The sequence below is a fragment of the Danio rerio genome, chromosome 19, assembly GCF_052040795.2.
Source record: "Danio rerio strain M-AB ecotype USA chromosome 19, GRCz13ab, whole genome shotgun sequence".
Taxonomy (NCBI): domain Eukaryota; kingdom Metazoa; phylum Chordata; class Actinopteri; order Cypriniformes; family Danionidae; genus Danio; species Danio rerio.
The window spans coordinates 51,146,718-51,172,500 of record NC_141039.2 but is presented as its reverse complement, the minus strand read 5'-3'; the positions used below and the strand labels follow the sequence as shown (position 1 = coordinate 51,172,500).

At 43.3% G+C, this 25,783-nt stretch overlaps 3 protein-coding genes across 16 annotated transcripts in view; 1 reads left to right on the top strand and 2 right to left on the bottom strand.

Moving 5' to 3' along the window:
- fbxl19 (F-box and leucine rich repeat protein 19) overlaps positions 1-1,846 on the top strand; it is a 14,430-nt gene extending 12,584 nt beyond the window's left edge. For 2 of the 12 annotated variants that reach the window (XM_087293795.1, XM_087293792.1), the window contains exons 11-12: positions 444-646; positions 1,553-1,846. In XM_087293795.1, coding sequence (XP_087149921.1) covers positions 444-613 — 170 coding nt within the window. In that variant the 3' untranslated portion in view covers positions 614-646; positions 1,553-1,846. Of the gene's footprint in view, positions 1-443 lie in introns of all 12 variants that reach the window. The other 10 variants (XM_087293793.1, XM_087293790.1, XM_087293794.1 and 7 more) reach the window with 5 other exon arrangements.
- Positions 1,847-2,291: 445 nt separating this feature from the next.
- Positions 2,292-10,262, bottom strand: btr30 (bloodthirsty-related gene family, member 30). 2 transcript variants are annotated; one of them, NM_001440910.1, is made up of 11 exons: positions 10,169-10,262; positions 9,274-9,662; positions 7,532-8,130; positions 7,010-7,105; positions 6,662-6,895; positions 6,226-6,394; positions 6,046-6,117; positions 5,943-5,963; positions 5,717-5,743; positions 5,461-5,636; positions 2,292-3,067 (listed from the first exon to the last, which is right to left on the bottom strand). In NM_001440910.1, the coding sequence occupies exons 2-11, from the start codon at positions 9,287-9,289 to the stop codon at positions 2,720-2,722; spliced, it is 1,758 nt and encodes a 585-aa protein (NP_001427839.1). In that variant the 5' UTR covers positions 9,290-9,662; positions 10,169-10,262; the 3' UTR covers positions 2,292-2,719. The 2 variants fall into 2 exon arrangements, with proteins under 2 accessions (NP_001427839.1, NP_956716.2); NM_200422.2 differs by lacking the exon at positions 9,274-9,662.
- Positions 10,263-11,482: 1,220 nt separating this feature from the next.
- si:ch1073-366l7.1 lies at positions 11,483-25,529 on the bottom strand. 2 transcript variants are annotated; one of them, XM_087296069.1, is made up of 8 exons: positions 25,477-25,529; positions 24,708-24,741; positions 24,250-24,296; positions 16,721-18,725; positions 16,533-16,619; positions 13,105-13,155; positions 12,741-12,806; positions 11,483-12,000 (listed from the first exon to the last, which is right to left on the bottom strand). In XM_087296069.1, exons 1-8 carry the CDS (start codon positions 25,489-25,491, stop codon positions 11,786-11,788), a joined length of 2,520 nt encoding a protein of 839 aa, XP_087152195.1. In that variant the 5' UTR covers positions 25,492-25,529; the 3' UTR covers positions 11,483-11,785. The 2 variants fall into 2 exon arrangements, with proteins under 2 accessions (XP_087152195.1, XP_087152196.1); XM_087296070.1 differs by lacking the exons at positions 16,533-16,619; positions 16,721-18,725.
- Between the last annotated feature and the right edge of the window lie 254 nt (positions 25,530-25,783).

Below are 25,783 nucleotides of genomic sequence, written 5' to 3'. Positions count from 1 at the left end.
TGACCTTCTGCTTGTGAATGAGGAGACTGAACTTCTTCAAGATCTGCAGTCTGAGAACGCCACTGTAAATATTCAGCTTCAGCTCATCCGTATTCAAGAGATGAAACCCAAATGCAGGACATTTAACAGCATAAAACATCTGATTAATGAATTACAGTTGTCAAAAACTCAGATGAACACATTTCAGATTGTTTTGGCAGATTATCAGCGCGTGTGCGTGCGTGCGTGTGTGTGTGTGTGTGTGTGTGTGTGTGTGTGAATCAGCTCTATAGTCTGCTGCTTGTCCAGAAACACTGTCAGATGTTTGAGTAGAAGCGACACACTCGGGGTGAGGAGCACACACTCCTACTGTAGGGCGTTTGAAAACTGAAACTGAAAAGTGTGATCTGAGCCGTGTGTGTGTGTGTGTATGTGTGTGTGTGTGTGTGTGTGTGTGTGTGCAGGCTGTGCGAAGGTGACGGATCAGTGTGTGCCGCTGCTGCGCCGCTGTGCCTCTCTGCAGACGCTGGACCTGCGCTCCTGCCTCCTCCTCGCACCGGACGCCAGCCAGCTGCACAGCTTCCCTGCGGCTCCAGAACAGCTGAACACACTACAGACTCACACCCCCCTGTAAACCCCCCCCCCCACACACACACACACACACACTGCTGTTTTCAATCTGTTTCTGGATCCAGCAGTCGTGGACGGAGCAGCGTCTCGTTATAGGTATCGCGTACAGTACAGATGTGTACAGATGTGTGTCGTGTGCTGTAAATCTGAGCAGAGACGCTCTGCAGAACCGCACTTGTGTTGCAGATTCAGAACCGGCCTGTTCTGGACCAGACAGAGCCATCTCTGATCCCTGCAGGACCGCTCAATAACACGGACCAGAACCAGCGGCACTGTGGGACCAGTTCAGGAGGACATCCACTGGGACCCTGGGACGAGGTCCCCTGTGTGTGTGTGTGTGTGTGTGTGTGTGTGTGTGTGTGTGTGAGAGAGAGAGTGTGTGTGAGAGAGAGAGATCAGTGTTAATGTATGAGTCTGTCGCTGCGATCAGTGTTTCTTCTCTTCTCTGTGTTCGTGCCACACACACACACACACAGCCGCTCTGTCCGTCCCTCTTCATTCCTGCTGTCCTTCAGTGATGCTGAATCTGATATTCTGTCACTCAGTATACTGGAGATTCACACACTGGTGATCATTAAAGCTGCTCTAAACACACACACACACACGCAGATACCTATATATATATATAAATATGTGTGTGTGTGTGTGTGTGTGTGTGTCTCTGCTCCTCCAGAATGCGCTCTCAGTGGTCTTGCACTCCTCCAGTATTGCTCCAGCACACGCGGGTCTGACCAGTCTCCTCCACAGGGGTTTCAGTTGTTGTTGTTGTTGTTGTTGTTGTTGTTGTTTTTATATCTCATGTTCAGTGCCGTTCGCATTTAAAGGTGTTTGTGCACATCTGGGGACCCGCAGTGGGTTAGTCACATATCAACACTGAGGTGTGGAGCGTCAGCCGGAGCGCTCCTGCACACACACACACACACACACACACACACACACACAGTGCAGATGAGGTTCACCTCAGCTCCTCCTCCATCGCCATGTATGAACCAATCGGTCACCCTCACGCTCGGGGCCGCTCTCATCATCCTCTAATATCTTGCCAAAATCTCCTGTTCTGGGCGTTCAAATACACACACACACACACACACACACATGTATATCTCTATATTCCCTCCTCTGCATTGACCCGAGCGACAGAATCTGTGAAGCAGTGCGCAAAAGAAAACAAGGCAGCTACTATAAGAGTGACTACTGTAAATGTCTAATCAAATAAAGACAATGAGTTCCTTTTTAACTGCTCGACTCTTATTTGCTCCGTGTACACACACACACACACACACACACACACACACACACACACACACACACACAAACTGATCTCCTGTTAGTGACTGATGCAGTTCCTCTGTGCTGGTTTATGTCTGCATCATGAGGCCGGCTTGGCTCGGCTCGGCTCTGCAGTGCGGGTTACTGCTGAGGGCCGTGTGCCGGTGTGAGTCCTGCAGTGGTGTCCTCTGTTCCTGTAGTGTTCAGGTGTTTCCGCTTCCTGTTTCACTGCTTCATTTTGATGTGGAGTGTCCTCTGCTGGAGTGTGTGAGCTGCGCTTCACCATCTGCTGCCCTGAACACCGGATCAGCTGCAGTAATGCTGAGGTGCGTCATTAATGCATCAGTCAACACTGATGTGTGTGTGTGTGTGTAGAGATGTATAGTTCGGATTGAAACGTCACACCATGGAGATATTGGAAACAAAACACTCATGACTGATGATTTTATTCTGCATTTGGGTTAGTCAGACTGTCAGAGAGATGTGCAAATGAACATGAGTAAAGGAGTGTTGGTGTGGTGAACAGCTCAGCTCTGCGGCTCCTCATCGGTGCCTCCACACTGCAGGTCTGGAGGTGCCGTGACTCTTCCTCCTCCGCCTCTTCAAGCTCTGCAGTGTGAAAGTGAGACCCGTCCTCCAGTCCTGCTCATAATGCTGCTGCTCATGGAGGATCTGCTGCTGAGACGTCTTTCACACATCTATTGTGGACATTTCAGTAACCGGTGAGTAAGAGTGTGTGTGAATGTGTTTGTGTGTGTGTTCAGTGTCAGTGCGGGCTCCAGAGTGAGTTCCTCTTTCTGTTATAGTCCTGCACTGCAGTGCTGTGTGTGTCCAGCAGGGGTCAGTCCGCAGCGCTGCACAGCACCATTGGCACCTCTTTATCCGCGGTGCCGAACAGCGGCAGCATCTTCTCGGACAGCGGCCCGCTGAAGCAGTACAGCTCTGCGCCGCTCTTGGCATTGTAGAAGATCACCTGGCCCTCCTCACAGTCCAGGTACACCCCGACCCGCCGCAGGTGACCTGCCACCTTCACCTTGGACAGAGATGGGGCGGTGAGCGCGCGCAGGTGGTTCCCGCTCCACCAGAGGGCATAGTAGCCAGCAGCCGGCGTCATGTCAAACAGACCCTTCCTCTGCGCCGACTCGCAGACCACGCCCAGCTTCCAGTCCCGATTCTCCCCGACACTGACCTGGAGGACAGAGACACACACTGACCATCACTGACCCAAAACCTGACCATCCTTGACCCAAACCTGAACATCACTGACCCACACCTGACCATCACTGACCCACACCTGACCCATCACTGACCCACACCTGACCATCACTGACCCACACCTGACCATCACTGACCCACACCTGACCATCACTGACCCACACCTGACCATCACTGACCCACACCTGACCATCCTTGACCCAAACCTGAACATCACTGACCCACACCTGACCATCACTGACCCACACCTGACCATCACTGACCCACACCTGACCATCACTGACCCAAAACCTGACCATCCTTGACCCAAAACCTGAACATCACTGACCCACACCTGACCCATCACTGACCCACACCTGACCCATCACTGACCCACACCTGACCATCACTGACCCACACCTGACCATCACTGACCCACATCTGACCATCACTGACCCACATCTGACCATCACTGACCCACACCTGACCATCACTGACCCACATCTGACCATCACTGACCCACATCTGACCATCACTGACCCACACCTGACCATCACTGACCCACATCTGACCATCACTGACCCACATCTGATCATCACTGACCCACACCTGACCATCACTGACCCACACCTGACCCATCACCTGACCCATTACTGACCCACACCTGACCATCTCTGACCCACATCTGACCATCACTGACCCACATCTGACCATCACTGACCCACATCTGACCATCACTGACCCACACCTGACCCATCACTGACCCACACCTGACCCATTACTGACCCACACCTGACCATCTCTGACCCACATCTGAACATCACTGACCCACACCTGACCATCACTGACCCACATCTGACCATCACTGACCCACACCTGACCCATCACTGACCCACACCTGACCCATTACTGACCCACACCTGACCATCTCTGACCCACACCTGACCATCACTGACCCACACCTGACCATCACTGACCCACACCTGACCCATCACTGACCCACACCTGACCATCTCTGACCCACACCTGACCCATTACTGACCCACACCTGACCATCTCTGACCCTCACCTGACCATCTCTGACCCACACCTGACCCATTACTGACCCACACCTGACCATCACTGACCCACACCTGACCATCACTGACCCACACCTGACCCATCACTGACCCACACCTGACTATCTTTGACCCACACCTGACCCATTACTGACCCACACCTGACCATCACTGACCCACACCTGACCATCTTTGACCCACACCTGACCCATTACTGACCCACACCTGACCATCACTGACCCAAAACCTGACCATCCTTGACCCAAAACCTGAACATCACTGACCCACACCTGACCCATCACTGACCCACACCTGACCCATCACTGACCCACACCTGACCATCACTGACCCACACCTGACCATCACTGACCCACATCTGACCATCACTGACCCACATCTGACCATCACTGACCCACACCTGACCATCACTGACCCACATCTGACCATCACTGACCCACATCTGACCATCACTGACCCACACCTGACCATCACTGACCCACACCTGACCCATCACTGACCCACACCTGACCCATTACTGACCCACACCTGACCATCTCTGACCCACATCTGACCATCACTGACCCACATCTGACCATCACTGACCCACATCTGACCATCACTGACCCACACCTGACCCATCACTGACCCACACCTGACCCATTACTGACCCACACCTGACCATCTCTGACCCACATCTGAACATCACTGACCCACATCTGACCATCACTGACCCACATCTGACCATCACTGACCCACACCTGACCCATCACTGACCCACACCTGACCCATTACTGACCCACACCTGACCATCTCTGACCCACACCTGACCATCACTGACCCACACCTGACCATCACTGACCCACACCTGACCCATCACTGACCCACACCTGACCATCTCTGACCCACACCTGACCCATTACTGACCCACACCTGACCCATTACTGACCCACACCTGACCATCTCTGACCCTCACCTGACCATCTCTGACCCACACCTGACCCATTACTGACCCACACCTGACCATCACTGACCCACACCTGACCCATCACTGACCCACACCTGACCATCTTTGACCCACACCTGACCCATTACTGACCCACACCTGACCATCACTGACCCACACCTGACCATCTTTGACCCACACCTGACCCATTACTGACCCACACCTGACCATCACTGACCCACACCTGACCCATCACTGACCCACACCTGACCCATTACTGACCCACACCTGACCATCACTGACCCACACCTGACCATCACTGACCCACATATGACCATCACTGACCCACATCTGACCATCACTGCCCCACACTGCCCCCTGCTGTACCTCCCAGTAGTGTCGGCCGGTCTGGAAGCTCTCCTTGGCCAGGACGCAGGACCAGACGTCGTAGCGCTGTGTGTTGTTCCTGTAGAACTGCAGCTTCTCTCCACGCTTCAGCTGCTTCCGGTCCTCTGACAGGATGAGGAACGGGTACGCAGTGACCGGGTTCAGGCTCACGTCCTCTACACACACACACACACACACACACACACCTCAGCAGACGCTTTACTACCATCCATGCGATATCAGTAAGGATACTCACCCAGATAACCTTTGACCTTCTTGTGTCCTGAAAGAGAGATATAACAGATCAGTCAGAACCGGCCAATCACAGAGGAGCGCTGACCCTGACACCCCGAGCTCATCAACACTGACGCTGATTATTATTCAGATCATTAATGAGAACAAATACAGACGGACACTGACCATTAACAACACACACACACACACACACACACACACACACACACACACACACACACACTGACCTGTCTTTATCCTGCGCAGATCTGTGGGCAACAAGAGAGAAAGCATTAATACTCCTACAGGTGCTGCAGGTGTGTGTGTGTGTGTGTGTGTGTGTGTGTGTACCTTTAAGTGACCAGTCCTTCCTCCTCATGGATCTTACACTCATCATGCTCTCACTCTCTGCTAATGTCGACACTGTTAGAGAAAACACACACACACACACACACACACACACATGGATGAGTGGCTCTTCTACACACACACACACACACACAGATGAGTGACCCTCTCACACACACGGACCGGAGTGTCTGTACTGCACTTCTCCACTGCGGATGTCCTCCAGCCGGTCCCGGATCTCCCCCAGCGCCGCCTTCACGTCCCCCAGAGAGAAGCGCAGTGTGAGCTCCGCCTCCTGCTCCGCCTCCTGCCCCGCCTCATCCTGCATGGGGCCGCTGGCTGCCTGGAAGCTCTGTGTGCAGATGGAGAGCAGCGAGAGTAAAGATGAGAGCGGGCGGTGATGTATACTTCTGCATCAAGCGCACGTGCGCGTGTGTGTGTGTGTGTGTGTGTGTGTGTGTGTGTGGTCACATAGCCCTCGCTACGGCTGATGCCAGCGCTGACGTGCACCTCTCGAAGAATTAGACAACACGTCACGACGCGTAGCGCAGGCTCTGAGCACGGGTAGCTGTGACAGGTGAGCCGGATGGAGCTAGTGGTGAATGGGGCGGCGTGTCACCTGAAGGAAGCCGATGTGGTCGTCTGAGATGGCCTGAGCCTCCAGTCGAGCCCTGTGCTCCTGCAGCTGCGCCAGCTTGGACTCCTGCTGCGACACCATTCGCTGGCCTCGGCCAATCACAGCCTCTCTCTTGTCCTGGATGCCGCCCACCAGCTCGGAGCGGATTCGCTGGATGGAGGAGCTCATGTCTGACAGCAGCTGCTCCACCTCGGCCTGCTCCGCCTGGCTGTATCTCTACACACACACACACACACACACACACACACACATGGGGTCATCCGCATGTACTGTACACACACTGGGGTTTGAGAGTCTCTGCTGTTTATAAGCGCTAATAAGCAGGTTTACCTGTACAGTGAGGAGTTTAGTCTTCAGTTCCGCCAGCTGAGCAGATCTCCTGTCCACACACACCTGCAGCTCCAACTCCATCTTACCCAGCAGCCTCTGCGGCAGACCATAACCCAGTCAGAGGAGCGGTGTGTGGTGTGTTCTGCGTGTTCTGTTGTGCGTGGTGTGTGTGTGTGTTGTGTGTGTTGTGTGTGTGTGTTTGTGTGTGTTGTTTGTGTGTGTGTGTGTGTGTGTGTGTGTGTGTTCTGTTGTGTGTGTGTGTGTGTTGTGTGTGTGTGTGTGTGTGTGTCTGTGTGCGTGTTCTGTTGTGTGTGTGTGTTGTGTGTGCGTGTGTTGTGTGTGTGTGTGTGTGCGTGTTCTGTTGTGTGTGTGTGTGTGTGTGTTGTGTGTGCGTGTGTTGTGTGTGTGTGTGTGTGTGTGTGTGTGTTCTGTTGTCTGTGTGTGTGTGTGTGTGTGTGTGTTGTGTGTGCGTGTGTTGTGTGTGTGTGTGTTCTGTTGTGTGCGTGTGTGTGTTGTGTGTACCTGTTTGAGAGCGCGCTCGGTCTGCACAGAGACAGTGGTGTGTGTGCGGTGCTCCTCCAGAACACAGATGGCGCAGATGCAGCGCTGGTCGGTCCGGCAGAACACCTCCAGCAGGCGGCCGTGCTCGCGGCAGGTGCGTCCCCGCAGGGCGTCGTGCGGCGGCAGCAGGCGGTGTGTGCTGTAGAAGGGGGTGTGCAGGTGCGGCTGCAGGTGTGTGTCGCAGTAGGAGGCGGTGCAGGTGAGGCAGGAGCGCAGCGCAGGCTTCTTCACGCCGCTGCAGACGTCACAGAACACCGGCTCCAGCTTTGGTTCCGCTTCTGCGCTCGGGTTCTCCTGCCGGGCCTGCGCAGCCTCCCCGTAGCGCATCTGCTGGTATTTGAGTGCGATCTGGGCAAACACTCGGTTGATGCTGAGCTCCGGCCGCTCCTCGAACTCCCGCTTGCACAGCGGGCAGGAGCAGACGGCGCTGGAGGCCCAGTAGCCCCCGATGCAGCCCTGGCAGAAGTTGTGTCCGCAGGGCGTGGAGACGGGCTCGCTGAACAGGTCCAGACAGATGGAGCAGGTCAGCTCCTGCTCCGAGAACAGCTCCGCGTCCATCACTGCGGGACAAACAGCAGAGAGACGGGTCAGCACACACACACACACACACACACACACACACACACACACACACACACTACAGACAGTACAGCAGACGGAGGAGCGCTCAGCACAGCTCAGCTCCAGCAGAGGAACCACTACTGCATCAGTCACTGCGGGTCGGCCCCGTCTGCAGAACTCAACATCTGAAGCGGATCCGAAAGGTTTTCAGAATTGTCCTATGATCAGAACAGATGCTGTTGGGTAGTTTAAGGACAGCTGTGGTGAAGGTTTGGTCCGCTTCAGGTGCTGAGTGCTGCAGTTCAGTGTAACGCAGAGGTCCAGCACCAGACCGGCTCAGCTGAACTGATCTGCGGGTTCAGGACCTGCTGCAGTGTTGGTTCTGTCTGATGCCGCTGGGCTCAGACCTGGCGTCAGCTGCAGGAGCAGCAGCGTGTGTGTCTGTTAATGAAGAGCTGGTGGAGTATCTGAACTCACGTCAGTGTGTGTGTGTGTGTGTGTGTCTCCAGCAGGCGTGTAATAATCAGCATGAAGCATATGCAGCCGGTGGTTAATGCTGAATAACCCTCAGTCCTCCACCGCAGCTGCTGATGGTTTACTCTGGGTCTAGATGTGCTGTATCCCTCCGCCGGTGCGCTGCGCTGTGATCCGGTCTCTCAGCAGGGCGTGCCGCTCACAGAAACATGATGATGATGATTGAGATGTTGAGTATCTCAGAGTAAAGGCCACGCGCACAAACACCCGGGAAAAATGCTGAGAGTCCGGTTTAGCCGCTCCAGCTTCTCCTCTGAGGTTGTGCAATGAGCGCTCCGTCACACGGCTTCATCTGCGTATGAGGATGTCCACGTCCAGCAGTGTGTGTGTGTGTGTGTGTGTGTGTGTGTGTGTGTGTGTGTGTGTGTGTGTGTGTGTGTGTGTGTGTGTGTGTGTGTGTGTGTGTGTGTCGTTCTGCTTTATTTTTATGATGAACATTAGTGACAGGGAACACATGAAGCATGCACGTGTGCTGATACTGTGTGACCTGAATATACATGAGGCGTATTCACTGAACATCTAGCGACACCAGCGAGAAGAAAAACACAAGACATGAAGGAAAAGCCAAAACTACAGACATGAACAAGACACAGAGATCTCGCTCTGACCTGTGCTCATCATCATCAGTGTGAGCCGGCGCAGCAGAGAGCTCTGATCGTGTGTCAGTGAGGATTATGAGGCTCGTGTTGGTCTTCAGCTCTTCAGGTGGATCAGCAGCTCCTCATGTAATGACAGATCCAGAATAAAGCCAGGACAGAATGAGCTAACATTACGCCAACGCTGAATATCTCCACCGCTGTGCCGCTTTAACACTGTCCATTTCCTCACAATCCCACTCCCAAATCAACACCACACTGATGGAGGAGGAGACGAGGCCTGATATTCCTGTCCAACATCCTCCAAACCCGACTGAAATAACTGCGCTGAAGATTCCAGAACACAGAGGACTGAGGAGAGCTGCGTCTGTCAGAACTACAGGCAGAGGAGTGATGAAGGACTGAAAATACAGGAGATCATCAAGTTATTCACACTGAACACTTACTGACACCAGGACAACTGTTCATGCTGGACAGAACCGGGTCATTTAATTCCCACTTACAACAAACTTTCAGGTACAAGCTAGACTTCTGAACAACACAACATCTCCAATAATCTACCAGTTACTACATGAAGTATCAGTCAATGCCACCCCCAATAGCAGAGTCCGGCCATCCACATGTGGAGACACAGAACACACACTGCTGACAGCCCACATACACACTGAACACTGGATCAGAACATCCGACAGCGGAGACGCCATCAACACACCATCACCATCATCATCATCATCATCATCATCATCATCATCATCATCACCATCATCAGTAACATCAGCACACTGCTCTGTTCCTTTAGTGATGGTGAAGTGTATAATCAGAGCTCAAAACACAATGAGGACACACACACACACACACACACACACACACAAACACGTCCACATAAACATCTCATAAACTGACTTACCTGTGCTGTGTGTGTGTGTGCGCGTGCTGTCCAGAGATTAAATGAAGCCTGCTCTTCTGTCAGTGTGTGTGTTCATGCTGTCTCATGTGTGTGTGAGAGCGTGAGAGCCTTACACACACACACACACACACATGCACGCAGAGAGAGAGAGAGAGAGAGAGGGAGGGAGGGTTTGGTCGTCTGACAGGCTGAGCTGGTGTGTGTCGACAGAAACTTGATCAGTGTGTCAGAGAGTGTGTATGTCAGAAACACACACACACACACACACACACACACACACATCAGATCCTCCCCCAAACTGCAGCTGATTCCCTGGTCTGCTGGTCTGCTGGTTGTAATAATCAACACTGAAGAGTGGAGCAGCAGCACACAGGCCCGGTCCAGACCTGCTCCAGCTTAACCTCTAATTCTAACAGCAGAGATTGATCTCGAACTCAACATGATGCTGTTTCACACTCAGTCCTGCTCTTATACCCGCTGTAGAGCTCAGATCTCAGATCAGTGTTCAGCGAGAGACGAGCTCAGCTTATTCTTCTACAGCAAAAGCTGGTTCTGCTGGATCTTGAGCTGGAAATAAGCAGATGGAGTCGCAGTTCTGAAAGAGGATTTTCCTGAAACACCTGTACTTCCAGAAACATCCTCTCCAACACACACACACACACACACACATACTTGTTTTTGTGCCCCATGGGGACTTGTGACTAGAAGGTTACATATGGGGACAGCAATTTCTAAATACAATTAAGCCATAATTTCAACTCATATGTGTCCAGGGGATTTTTCTATCATAAAAACAATAATTTTTTATCAAGAATTCTGAAGTTTAAAAAAATGAATTTTTGTCAGGTTTTTCTATTCTTGTGGGGACGTCGCTATTTTGTCTTACCACAAGGAACCACCAGGTGTCAATATGACATACCAGTATATTATCATATTTTTATAATAAGTCACTGTAAGACTACAAATTACATTTAGACAACTATTAAAGAGTTATTTATAAGGGAAAATTGTGTGCATTTATATTTTATTGAATTTTACTTTTATCTTGCATTCTCTGTTTATTCTATGTTATATTACAATAGACCATTTCTAAGGGTGTAAACAGAAAAAAGTCTTAGCTTTTTTAATAAAATAAAATGTTTATCCTGCTCAGTTGTACACATATGTTGTTTTAATGTGCATTTAAATAATGTATGAGCATCTTGGCATTCTATCAAGCATTTCTTTTATTAGATATTCTGAGATACGCATAAAAATTAACGGAGACATAGCCAAATTTACGAGAATGTAAAAACTCAATACAACTCGGAAGTGTTTTAGTGTTTTAAACATTTATTTAAATTTTAACGTGAAAGTTTTAGTATACTGCTCTTTAAGCAGATGCATGTTGAGTTTGCTTAAACAAGATTCACATACATGTTGCCTTTAACAAAGACAAAACTGGTGAAGGCCCTTTTACATTTTTTTGCTTTAACGAAATCAAACTTGCTTTCAACAATCATGAAAAAAAAACAGTGGTGAAGGCCCTTTCACCTACCTCTCACATTTTTTTAAGTAATATATTTTCTTTCTTCCGGCAAACACGAAAAAAAATAATTAGATGAAGGTCCTTACCTTTCACAATTTTTTCTTTAGGGAATCAATGCGATTTTTTACATAAAATTTCACCCCCTCCCAACTTCTACTTTGAAGTGCTGCTGGGGAACTTTCGATACAGTTCATGCACTGGGCTTTACCAGGAACCTTTCCAGACATTATGAATTCCATCATTGTCTTCTCCACGGCCTTGATCTCCTCCACAGACCACCTTCTTCGCTCGTTTTGTGAAGATCCTAAATAAAATTTAAAACATAATTAGTGAAAAAAAGACTTAAAGACCAAATAAAACTAATTCATGGTCTTCAGTGTGTCTCATTGTTTTTAAAGTTGTATACACATTTTTGCTAAAATTTAGTTGATGGCTGACAATCTGTCATGTTTACATCACCCAGCAATAAAAGGAAAAAAATGCTTGCAATTAGTCACCATGTAAGTTTAACTATTCTCATAAATTACAGCAAGATGTCTAAAATTTTTAGTTAATAGTTATTTGTGAGCTTATGCATGCAGGCCACTTTTCATATGCTAACGAATATGTTATGCTATCAAAAATCAGATAATTTCAGAAACTGATTTTTATTTGTTTACATTCAAATCAGTTAAGCAGCTGCAAAGAAAACCACATTTACATAAGATTCTAAGGTTTGACAGATCAAAAGCAGTAGCTAAAAATGACTAATTATGACTTTTTTACTGTACTGTACCTGCAAATGCAGCACTTTTTTGTGATTCTGCATCAACTTTGTGAGTCAACAACATGATTTAAGGCTTTAATTAAACAGTATATGTAATATTACTGCTGCCCCTATATAAAAGTGCCCGCAGTATGGAGCAGGCAGTATTGATTGAATTCATGGATAATGACTAGAAGGAAATCCGTTTGTGACGTCTACCTTGCATGTACATGAATAAACTTTAGAAGAAAAACAGAAAGGGCAACTTATTTCAGAAGACATTTTAAAAAACAGCTTACTCTTTGTTCTGTGCGGTTCCGGCAAGTCCTTGCTAGTCGGCTGCAGTTTTTTAGGATTCTTGCCTCCTACAAACATACGAGTACAACTGAGAACATTATTCAGTAATGGCACAGAATACCTACTAAGTAAATTACCAGTAAATGTGTCACACATGTATTTAAGAAAATATTAGCAGTCGAAACAAAACATATTTTCACTTCATCCTCAGGATATAAAAATATATAATATAGAACATATAGAATAGAAAAATAATGAAAGCAAGTAAAGGGCAAATCATAAAAGCAGTGCACAGAATGAATTTTATTCACAATTATAACAACGTCAGAAGTTTTTAAAGCATCTTTTTTATTTAAATCTCATTACCTTTGGATGGTTCTTGGTGTTGTCCAACCTCAGCAGACTTCTTTGATTTCTCTGAAAAACAATACATCTCTTTTAGCACAAGATTTTTCAATAATAACTCCTAAATACCAATATCAGACCGTTGTCACAGCCACCTCCCCAACCTGAATCCCAGTACACCTGACCACAGTTCCCTAATAACTGATTAATTACACCCCTCATCAGTTTCCTTTATAAGCAATTACTCTGCACTTACCCATTGCTACTTACCTGTTATTGTCAACACATTTGTTCATTTCGCTAACCAATCCTTCAAAGCTTTCAGTATGGCCACAGAAGCACTCTCGACCTCCAAACATTTATTCTGTTTCCACCCAGGTTCATCCACCATTGGCAATTTCACTCACCAGACTTTGACAGTAGCTAGTGGGTGGAACGAGACCGTGCTCATTAGAACCTATCAACAAAGCTTGAACCCAAACATTCGTTCTGCTATTATGATGTACAACACCATTGAGTAATGGTGTCTGCCTATTGCCTATTCCAATCACTATCTGCTTGCCATATCTCCAACGCCACTCACGAGCTTGCCTCCTATGCTGCCTGTACTCCGGTACCAGATCTCTTGCAAGTGTACCTTACCCACGTCTCAAGCACAGAAGCTGAATGCCACCTACCTGCTGAAGTATGTTTATTCTGCGCTGCCCCTGGACATTTATTCATAGACTGCCTCATCAAGCCCCACGTCCAGTGTTGAATCCTGATACCCAAATCATGTCAGTGGTCGCATCAGAGTATTCTGCATTACAGGATGTCTTTAGTAAATGGGCAACCCCTTATCTTCCATCTCATCAGACATGGGACTGCACTATCCAGCTGCTGCCTAGAGCACAAGGCTATGGAGGAGTGTGTGGAGGACTTAATCATCAATCTCATTGCCTGCTTCCAGGTTCTTCTTTGTGGGCAAAAACAATGGAAGTCTCCATTATTGCATTACATTTACATTTTACATTTAGTCATTTAGCAGATGCTTTTATCCAAAGCGACTTACAAATGAGGACAAGGAAGCAACTTACACAACTATAAGAGCAACAGTGAATAAGTGCTGTAGGCAAGTTTCAGGTCTGTAAAGAAAGTATAAGAAGCAAGAATATTAGTAATTTTTTTTTTTTAATTAGTGGAGGAGCCAGAGAGGCAATTGCAGATTAGTAAGGAAGGTGGAGACTAAATAGTTGAGTTTTTAGTGGTTTCTTGATGACAGCGAGTGACTCTGCTGTTCTGATGCAGTTAGGGAGTTCATTCCACCAACTGGGCAGATTGAACGCGAGAGCTCGGGAAAGTGATTTCTTTCCTCTTTGGGATGGAACCACGAGGCGACGTTCATTCACAGAACGCAAGTTTCTAGAGGGCACATACATCTGCAGAAGTGAGAGCAGATAAGAAGGGGCAAAGCCAGAGGTCGCTTTGTAAGCAAACATCAGAGCTTTGAATTTGATGCGAGCAGCAACTGGCAGCCAGTGCAAACAGATGAGCAGTGGAGTGACATGTGCTCTTTTAGCTTCATTAAAGACCACTCGTGCTGCTGCATTCTGAAGCAGCTGAAGAGCATTAAATACCACACACTGAACTCCCAGGTAGTCCAGTTGCCTTACTTACCGACTGGAAGATGTAAAAGACAGCTTTCGTCAACCCTTTTGGTACTGCAAGTACCAGGTCATGCTGTATGTACTCTCCATCTTCCCAGCCATCTTTCATTATGCAAGGTGTTTTGTGAGTTCCTCCATTGTTTTGTTATTGTCTATATTGAAGACATCCTGATTAACTCCCTTAACTTGGCCAAATAGTGCCAGCACATCACAGCGGTCTTATAACATCTTTGCCTACAAACCCTTCTGTGCACAGATGACAACCTACTGGGACATCCAGGCAGTAGAAGACCCTCTGGCTCCTGCAAGCTTGGTATTGGTGGCACAGTGGATGCCAGTGGCCAAAGATGTCATCAGCTCCATCCGTCCCCAACATCACATAAGGGTATCAGGAGCCTCCTCTGGAGAAGACTGTAATCTCAGGCAGTCACCACAGCCACCTTCCCCACCTGAATCCTAATCAATCCGATCAAAATCCCCTGCTTACATTTTTATCGCACCTCTGCGCTCCCTCATCAGTTCCTTTTATTAACAGTCACTCTGCTCTTACCCAGAGTTTGATCTACGGTTCACACCAATGAACTTACCTGACTCACCCATTGCTACTTACCTGTTTGCTGTTGTTGGTTCTTTGTGTCCTGGTGCCTTTGTCTCCTGGTCTCATTGTTTTCTGTGTTCTCCTAGATTAATACCACTACCTGCACACAAAGACTCTAAAATAAGCAACAGGCCAATAATGATTACCTGCTCCACTCAGTGCGATGTTCAGACCTAACTTTGTTAACCGCATCAGCTAAACTCTCCCACTCTATTTTTTTCTTTTGTTATTAATTCTGGAGGACAAACTTGCAAATAAAACAGTTTTTCTCTGGTCTACCTCCGAAAACAGCACCTCACATTCACATTCTGTTCAAAGTTCCTCTTTTTGCTTCATTTTGCCGTTACTTTTTCGTTGGGTTTTGCCAAAGTAGAGTCATTAGCATATTCATACGGGGGAGGAGGCAGGGAGGGGTTTTGTTCTCGTGCATGTTGCGCTCAGTTTCACGTTCATTCAGATGTACAAACAGAATATGCGCGAGATTTGGCGTACGCAGTGTTTCATACATCTGAATTTTTTTCTGTGTTTTAGTATGATTTCCACGCAAGTCTTCGTACATGAGGCCCCTGGTCTCTTGATTTATCCTGTCTCCAGTCTCACTGTGTGCATGACTACAGCAATGACACCCAGTTTTTTTTCCCAAGTAATGTGTACCATTTTCCACCTTTCCCATCATTTCCCTTCAGTTGAAGAACATTGAGAATTTAATAAGATCATAACTAATGAGAATGTTTAAAATAATAATTTTAATTGTCACTTATTGTGCTGTGTGCTTTAAGAATATGTTGTCCTTAATGTTTTTTTTCGGGACTAAAAGCAAGCTGAAAAGAAAAGTGAATGATGTGTGTAAACAGCAGAAGTGATATCCTCCATGTTTAGGCGAACACACTTTCACTTTCATGCAATGAAGATAATGCACAGAGGAAAGATGACTGTGGAGCTGCATTTTTCACTGGTGTCTAAACACCAAGAGCTGTATGATAAACACAACAGCAACAACAATGTCAGCAGGAGGACATTATTATGGAGAGTAGCAAACATGATTTAATCCTGAGTTTCATTTCACTTTTCTTCCATGACATGTACAAGCCTTAACACTGACAATACATGACAATAAACCATACATTTGCTTTTATTTTACTATGTTTGTGGTCATTATTCCTTGCTAAGCACAAAACAAATAACACACATTACACATACAGTACCTGCTGAATTTGAAGGTGAGGCACCATTTCCAGTTGACTCAATCTCATTTTCAGACTCGGATCCATCACTGTCCAGCAAAAGTTTCTCTATAACAGACAAAATTATTAGGCAACAACTTTTGAATAACATTCAACAATTGTCTATAACTAATGCTGGTGTTCCCGGTAATAACCCGGGAATACTTTACCTTGGGGATCAATCTGGATTTCATCCAAATTCTGTCCTTTAAACTGTGAAAGCTGTCCTCGTTCCATGGCCATCAAGACTTTGCTAATTTTTGCTAGCTGCAATGTGCCTTCAGGAAGTCTGTAATATTGCCTGTGGACCCTGATGTCATGCCCTAAAAAATCTGCGAGGTTATCCATTTCATTCTCTTTTAAGTTTAGCACCTTGGACATAGTGGCCATGTGCTTTCGCAGTTTGGTGGAGGACAATGCCTCGGGGTGCTTTGCTCCACAGCTTTTTGCTATGTTACGAATTACGTCAGATCCTCTGAAGAAAGTGAGAGCTTGGGGTCTTCCGAACATAAAGACGTTCTCATCTGGCACATCACAGCTGCGGCGAGTCTTCACCAACAACTCCATTGAGACGACCATATCAGGAGTGAGTAAAATGGGGACTTTTCTGCCACGTTTTCCTCGGACTTCGATTCTTTGAAAATGACTACAAAGTGACTTCTCTAGATCGGACAGAGCAAGCTCAACATCCGGATGAGTTGAGGATGTGTCCCTTAATGTAAACGAATTAAGTGACATCTTAGACACCTCTCCTTCCCTTCTTCGATTAAATAGTATCACCTGACAAAGCGTGACTTTGGCAAGTTCTGCCCAGTGCTTCATACTTTGTTCTTCCTCAAGTCTTGCTTGATATGCCTTACTTTGGCAGTCAAGATACTGATGCATTTTCTTCACATCTTCCGCAAACGGAAGAAGCTGTGGACAGTTCCATTTAACTTCACTCAAATTACGAAGGGCCTGGGATGACACACACTCACTCCATTTAGTGTCACATATTTGCTTGAAGGCTTGCACGTTGCTAAGACTATTCTTATCATCTGCCATCATGGCATCACACTCAATAATGCTGGCCATCTTCTTGAGGTTGTGCCCTAACTTCAGTGCTAAAGATGGTGTTTTAAATGTGCTTGTCTCTTCGTTCAAGCCAGCTACACTGTGAACTGCTTGAATAACATAAGGGAAATTAGCTGGAATAAAGAAATCAGACACCTCCTTCAGCTTACCATTTTTTTTCCCTTCGAGGACAAGACGTCCAGTTTCACGCATTTTTTGCCTGATGTATTCATGCTTTGTAACATCATGGCCATGCTTATTGAAGAGATGTTGCCCTAATTTCAGTATGATTTTCTCTTTGCGGACAACATGGGTTATCTCATCGTCATGCATATCAAGCACCATTTTCCAAAACCTTTCACTTATACTGTCTGGAACAGGTTCAGCATATGAGCAAAGTGACTGAACACGAGTTTTCCCTGGTTTCATTTTGTTAATTTTCTGGCTCAGCTGGCATCTTTGCATATGCCGCCATAGCGATTTTCTCTTCAGATACGCTGAACAGTTAATGCAGTGCAAATAATCACTTGCATTTACTGGTGCAGTGGATTGTTGTTTAGGAATCACCGTTCCTCTTCCTTCACTGAGTACCTGAGCGTTATGACATCGGTTCCCCTTATTCCTTAACAAACTCAGCTGTATTTTTCGCTCTTTAGAGCCTTTCGGAAAAGCAATCGCTCTTGCCACCTCTGGCTTATCTTTATGTTTAGACTCTAGGTGACGTGCGATTTTACTGAATGGTTTGAAGCAGAAAAGGCAGTAAAACTTTTTGTTATATAGTCTGGCTCCATCTTTTTTTTTTTTGAGCATCATGACATTCACATTAAGATTATTGGGTGAATGTGATTCTTCATGTTCTCCTGATGAAGAAGATTGAAGTGAACTGTCCTGTTTGTCAGATGCAGAGGATTGTGAAGGAGACGCACGTCTTTTTTTACATGCTGGAACATTTGAAGTTGACTTTACCTTTTTCTTATTATTACTTATCTTTTTTACTAAACTCTCTACTTTTTCTGAAGTGTTACTGTCAGACTCTTCAGTATCTGGCACGTAATCATCCTCACTGATATCTGATCTTGATGAAGATTCTTCTGAAGCATAACCAAGTATTTTCTTGTTAAGCTACAAATAAAAGCCACAAGTTAGAAATCAGAAGTGACAAGACCAACGACATCTTAAAATTATGTGTATATCTGCAGCCACTGAATCGCTGGTAGTCATGACAGGCTACCAGTTTGTAACATTTTAAAAATATATATCTTATTTTGTGCTAAAAAGAAAAAACTGTGTTTTCAACCTTTTGAGGCTAAGTAAATAGAAAACAAATACAATTTTTGGGGTAAACTATAACTGTGGCTCACTGTCTAGACTGCATACTAAACACAGTGCTGAAATCTGGCACAGGTGCTCTAGTGCATGCTAACACACTACCAAATTTGGGGGCCAATTGCTGACTAGAGAGCACTGCAAACTGAAAATAACAAGTTTTGATGGCATGGTGAAAACACAAATCATACTTAACATAAGACTCACCAATCAAATTAAATCATTTAACACAACTAACCTTTGTTTTACACTTTGAAATCAAAAAATAAATTTTCTCGCGTTCCTCATTTAAAGTTTTTGTATACGCCTTCATATAAAAAATATTTAAATGCGTGTATGTGTGTGTGAGAGATCGACGAACGAGTGCTCACTTCACTGCTCTGCAGATGCTGTGAACGGCTGGGTATATTTATTTTGGAGATAATATAAAATATGTTACGTACATACGTTGCTGCTGTTACGTACAAATTACGTATCAACTCAACACAATAATATCATATTACATCTAGACAAAATAGCCTAAGCTATATTAAATTAATTTAAAGAAATATTGTATATAATAAAAACATTAAATAAATAAACCAATATAAAATAAAAGCTATATCAATTTAGGTATATATAATACAAATAAATTAAACGGTTTCAAGCCATTTTTAACTTTCATTTTACAAAGGCCTATCTGGAAAAAAATATATTTTCTAAAAACAATAAACAATGGAGGAGTTTTGAAATATTATTTATAAAGTATTTGGAGATGATGATATTAATCAAATCGTGCAAACAGAGCATTTTTGGGTGAGCGAAAGCAAAACTACCTTCTTCTTGTTTTATATTATGGCTGGTGCGCTCGGTCATCCCTCTGTTAGTGGCGAGACCACTCGATGCACGATGCCAGCAGTCGGCCAGCGAGTAAACTAATATAATGAATAAATATACATAGGCCTATGCGTATACATCATTTAATGCATTTAATAGGTTCGCATTCTGCACTGCGAGTCATTGGCCTGACAGTGGAAACGCGACATAATTTCAGCCTCACTGCTCAAGCTCTCTGACTATTGGCTCAGCCCGGCCCGATAAAAGCCCTGGCTCGCACTAGCCCAACAGTGGAAATGTATGGAGCTAGATTTGTTTCTTTATTATTCAATCAAAAATATTTAGTTTTAAAGTAAAATTAAGTATGTTGTAATTAAAGAATTAAAGATTTCAAATAAAAAACACGTTTAATTTAAAAAAATTGGCCAATGATAATAAAATATTTTGGATTGCAAAAATAAACACTTGTCCTATTATGCAGTTACCACAATTTTCATTGCATACTCATTAATTTTGCTCTCTTTTCTGCTGTCTTTTATTGCACATGTAGAATCTTTGCTTGCAGGTTGAAAGATTTTGCTTGTGAGTTGAAAAGTTTTGAACCCTTAAATGCCGGGGTTAAATTTGTGTCTTTATTACTCAAACAAACATATGAAGTTTGACCAAAACTAGGTAGAATGCAATTAAAAAATTAAAGATTTGAAATAATAAAAAAACATTTATTTAAAAAAATTCACACTGCAAAAAATAAACTATTGCCATGTTATGCGGTTACCACCAGATTAATGCACTGTGTGCTCATTCATTTTGCTTTCGGTTTTGTTTAATTTTTTGCGAATCTAAAATTTTTGCTTTTGAGTTGAAAAGTTTTGTGAGTTGAAAACTGCAGCTCAGTGGGCGGGATCTTCTGAAACACCTTATTCTATTAGTCATCTTGATTGAGGTCACAGATTGGCCACGCCCATTACATTTTCACGCGGTTGGAATGGACTGCCTTGCCTTCTGTGACAGGAGCGAGCTATGGCGAGCAGCAGGTCTTCTTCAAGGTAGGTTAACTGAAACTGTATAATAACTTGTGTATTACCATACATATTTCCCATCTAAATATGTTACGACTGCTAGTATTAAACTCTGTCTAGTCAGTGATATTTTTGAATTCTCTCGATAAACTAACATTAGCTGTCGGCCATCAGTACTGTACAGTTGTAAAGGGCAACGCAAGGCCAGTGTATTTTGGAAAATATACATTGATGTATTATTAAAGTCAGGCTTTTTGTCTGTAGATGATGGCCAGGTGTACAGTAGGTCTGCAAACAGACTGGGATACATTCTCGGCAACCATTAATCTTCAGTCAGTTTCCAGACAAAAGCTACTGTCTCTTTGAACTGGAGCATCATATTTATTCTCCACTGTTAGAAAATGTAGTAACTCAGTGTATGTATATTTCATTACAAACGTGACAAATATTTATTTCGTATATTTCGTTTCGCATATAAATGTTAGTTCATACATTAGTTAACTTGAATTAATTATGAACAGGATATCTGTTAAGCAATAATTAATCTTTGTTAATGTTAACTAAACATATTAATGCATAAGTTAAAAAATGATGGTGAACGAGTTTGTTTAGCATAAACTTTGGTAACGTTAACTTAGTCATGTTCTATTGTATCTCCTTATATTAACAGCTTGATGCAATTAGCCAATGTTTATGGACAAATACAATAATGTATTTGTTCACTGACTAGATAACATAACTAAATAAACAGCATTTATTCAGTAATACTACATTTTTGTTAACGGAAACTTATACAAATAGCAATGTTACTTAATGCAGCAAATACTGAACAGCTCACATTGTTCAACAGGCATGTCATTCATGTTTGTAGACTTTTTACTAACATGATTTATCTCTAGCAAAGCATTAGTTGAGGGAATTAGGAACATTGTTGTAAAATGTGCACTACTTCAACACGCTACATTTGTAAACTGACTTACCACTAACCCAACATTATAACTGATGTGTTACTAACATCTTTGGGTTTATTACAAAGCAGTAATTAATGATTTTACTGGATATATATATATCAGGAACAATTATGTTAGTAAAGAATTAACGTTGGAGAGGTGCACACTTCATAATAAGCTTTCTGATTTCCTTAAAAAATGCTCAGTTACTGAGTGATAAACCATGTTAGTAAAGAGTTTGCAAATGTTAGTAACACAATATACAATGTTGAAGTCGTTTTGAAAAGTAACAGGGCAGTTTGCAGGTGATCTTCGCTATATAATTTGTTTAGGCATTATTGCAAATATTTGGTCTTTAAAGGAACTGGTATAAATCAGTTGTAAAGTAAAAATGTATTTATAAAACAACAATACATAGACACGAGAGATATGTGGATTATAAATATTACATTAATCAGAACAATTTTCTCATCTGTTTCTTCAATTTATCCTTACAGGTTGATCACTCAGTCTTAGCGGGCGTAAAACATCTGCTTTGACTCCTCCAATGTCCACATCTGCGCTGACTTCACAGACGTTTACATCTACACTGTCTTAAATCAACGAATCAACATCCACAATGATTCCACAGGCGTCTCCATCTGCATTGTCTACTTAGACATCAACATCTGCACTGACTGACCAGACATTTATTCACTAAACTCTTCAATCACCACCTGATGTGTGTTGAATTATTTTCTGGAATTGTGTCGGATTTGGACAATAGTAGATTTTGACTTTTTATAAGTGATTTTAAATATATTTTTTATACATTTATTGTTTCCCTTTCTGGAATTTATTTTGCATTGAAGAAATATAAATGTTTTATTTTATTTTATTAATTCAGCTAAAATATTTCCCAGCTGTAGCTTTTAATAACAAAAATACTGTTACATAAATGGTATAATACACTTTACTGCAGTATAGTAAAGCACTATAGCATGTGTCTGTATAAATTATATTTTTATGTGGAAGATATGTGTAGAAGATACATTTATTTAGTAGTGCATTTGCCAACATATACGTATTTTTTATACGGTATACGGTTTAAGTAATAATACAGTAGTAGTAGGGATGTTAAAAAATGCCTGTCAGCTATAATTTAACATAAAATCGTGGCAGCGACCTAAATCTACCTTTTAAAAATGAGTTTACAGTCCATCTCATGTATATATATATTACGTTTTCACGCGATTGTACTGGACTCCTTTAGTGACCAGAGCGAGCAACAGGTCTTCTTCAAGGTAAGTATAATAACTTGTATATTACCATCCACATTTTCCTAAACTCTGTCTAGTCAGTGATATTGATGAATACTCTCGATTGACTAACATTAGATGAAATATGTGCAAGATATATATATATATATATTAGAGATATAAGATATATATATATATATATATATATATATATATATATATATATATATATATATATATATATATATATATATATATATATAAATAAAACAATACATGTGTTCAAAAGTATGTGCACAGCTGAGACGTGCACAACTGTGTTCTCCATCGCATCTGCATCCAGATTATATTGGTGGACTTACAGCTAATCTGACTAGACAGAGTTTAATACTAGCAGTCGTAACATATTTAGATGGGAAATATGTATGGTAATACACAAGATATTATACAGTTTCAGTTAACCTACCTTAAAGAAGACCTGCTGCTCGCCATAGCTCGCTCCTGTCACAGAAGGCAAGGCAGTCCATTCCAACCGCGTGAAAATGTAATGGGCGTGGCCAATCTGTGACCTCAATCAAGATGACTAATAGAATAAGGTGTTTCAGAAGATCCCGCCCACTGAGCTGCAGTTTTCAACTCACAAAACTTTTCAACTCAAAAGCAAAAATTTTAGATTCGCAAAAAATTAAACAAAACCGAAAGCAAAATAAATGAGCACACAGTGCATTAATCTGGTGGTAACCGCATAACATGGCAATAGTTTATTTTTTGCAGTGTGAATTTTTTTAAATAAATGTTTTTTTATTATTTTAAATCTTTAATTTTTTAATTGCATTCTACCTAGTTTTGGTCAAACTTCATATGTTTGTTTGAGTAATAAAGACACAAATTTAACCCCGGCATTTAAGGGTTCAAAACTTTTCAACTCACAAGCAAAATATTTCAACCTGCAAGCAAAGATTCTACATGTGCAATAAAAGACAGCAGAAAAGAGAGCAAAATTAATGAGTATGCAATGAAAATTGTGGTAACTGCATAATAGCACAAGTGTTTATTTTTGCAATCCAAAATATTTTATTATCATTGGCCAATTTTTTTAAATTAAACGTGTTTTTTATTTGAAATCTTTAATTTTTTAATTACAACATACTTAATTTTACTTTAAAACTAAATATTTTTGATTGAATAATAAAAAAACAAATCTAGCTCCATAGAAATGCGGCTAATGACTTGTGATGGCTTTGGAGAGTTTAGATGTTGAAAAATACAGTTCTATGAATCACTAGTGGCTGCTTACCTTTGTCTCTTCTTTAGCACAAGCTGTCACCTCATCCACTGCAAATTCTGTCACAGATGACAGGAATGTTATTCAGGTTGACAATGAACAATGCCAATATGGCTGTTCATACTAAAGTAAAACATTCCTTTCAGTAAAACTTCAATACATTTTTGGTTTGTTTCCTTGTACTAGTTACAGTTCTAAAACCCTTAAAATAAATATCACTATAGGATAACAAATCCAGAAGACTTAGCAAAAGCCTTATCAACAACACACAGAACACTTAAAAATAATGTCTATGTTTAGTTAACCATTAAAATAATGCACGATTATGCTGGATATTTCTTTTTTTTAAAGGTTGTGCTCTAACAAAGTTAAACTCAGGTTAGTCTGGCTCAAAAAGTGGAGTATGATTCTTATATGTAAGGATTATTTTGAGTACTAGCTAACAGGACAATTCATGATCTTAACTTTACCTGTGCATCCAGAGTATCTGTCACTTTTATCGTCCTGCAAGCACAAGTGTGATAATCAGTCAAACATCATGCTCTAACATTACCTTATACTGTCATTACAACTGCAATACTGTAGTATAATTTGACAATAATTAAATATTCAACACTGTGAAATAAGACTAGACATATTCATGACATTTGACTGAAAATTAGCATTTTTTTAATCTAGAAAACTCCCTTATAAAACTAGAAATATTGTACTGAATTAATTTAAATTGTCTCTTGCATTACTGAAGAACAACATTCCTATTTTTGTGGATAAAGTAAATAGATTTTGCCTTGCCAGAGGCCTGCTGCACGTGCAGGCCGCTAACGTTAACAATAACAACAATGATCAAAACATCTTGGTAAAAATATGCAGTCTGGCAAGAACATGAATTCAAACAATATTTCAAAAGTAAACGAAGATTATACGTAAATGTACGCAAATACAATAAACGTTTAATGTACAGTTAAATTGCAAAATCTCTTAGCAATTCCAGCGTTTGGCTTAAAACGCGATCGTAAGAATCTAACTTTAACGTTACAGTTAAAGTTACCCTAACTAATATTATTGTCAGTTTGATACATTAATCTGTACTTTCTGCAAAGCAGCTTCGAGATTATGCCGATTATCAAAAGCGCTTGAGACATAAAATAACGCGATTTTTATGATATAATATAGTTGCAAACAATACATAAACATAAACATTCGCATATATTGAAGTGATCGTACAAATCATAAACTTACCTGTCCTTCAGACATGTTGACGTCTTCGCGCCTTTACTCACAGCATCCTCTCTGACCCTGTCCTGCTGTGTCGCAGGTGTGTGTGTGGGGGGGAGGGGATGGTCGCGGTGGGGACGCAAAATCTCCGGTCACGTGTAATGTCACACTCCCGCGCTGCTTTAGCGCGGGTCGCCGACTGAACCGCGGTCTGGCGCATGCATACACAGCGGATGGCCTTCAGCAGCAATCCAGCACTGACAGCTCTAATGTGTCAGTCGAACTTTTACTCGAAATTATTCAGCTTATTACCCGAACATATTTGCTCTAA

Bases quoted from the DNA above. Each gene is read 5' to 3' on its own strand.
- btr30 (NM_001440910.1), bottom strand. The intron at 6,395-6,661 runs GTGACACGCCGC...ATCTGCACACAG, and splicing joins ACCACATCGGCTTCCTTCAG to AGCTTCCAGGCAGCCAGCGG. The intron at 5,964-6,045 runs GTACACACACAC...TGTTGCCCACAG, and splicing joins GAAGGACTGGTCACTTAAAG to ATCTGCGCAGGATAAAGACA.
- si:ch1073-366l7.1 (XM_087296069.1), bottom strand. The intron at 18,726-24,249 runs GTAAGCAGCCAC...TTTTATTTGTAG, and splicing joins GTGCTAAAGAAGAGACAAAG to CTTAACAAGAAAATACTTGG. The intron at 16,620-16,720 runs GTAAAGTATTCC...TGTCTGTTATAG, and splicing joins AATCCAGATTGATCCCCAAG to AGAAACTTTTGCTGGACAGT.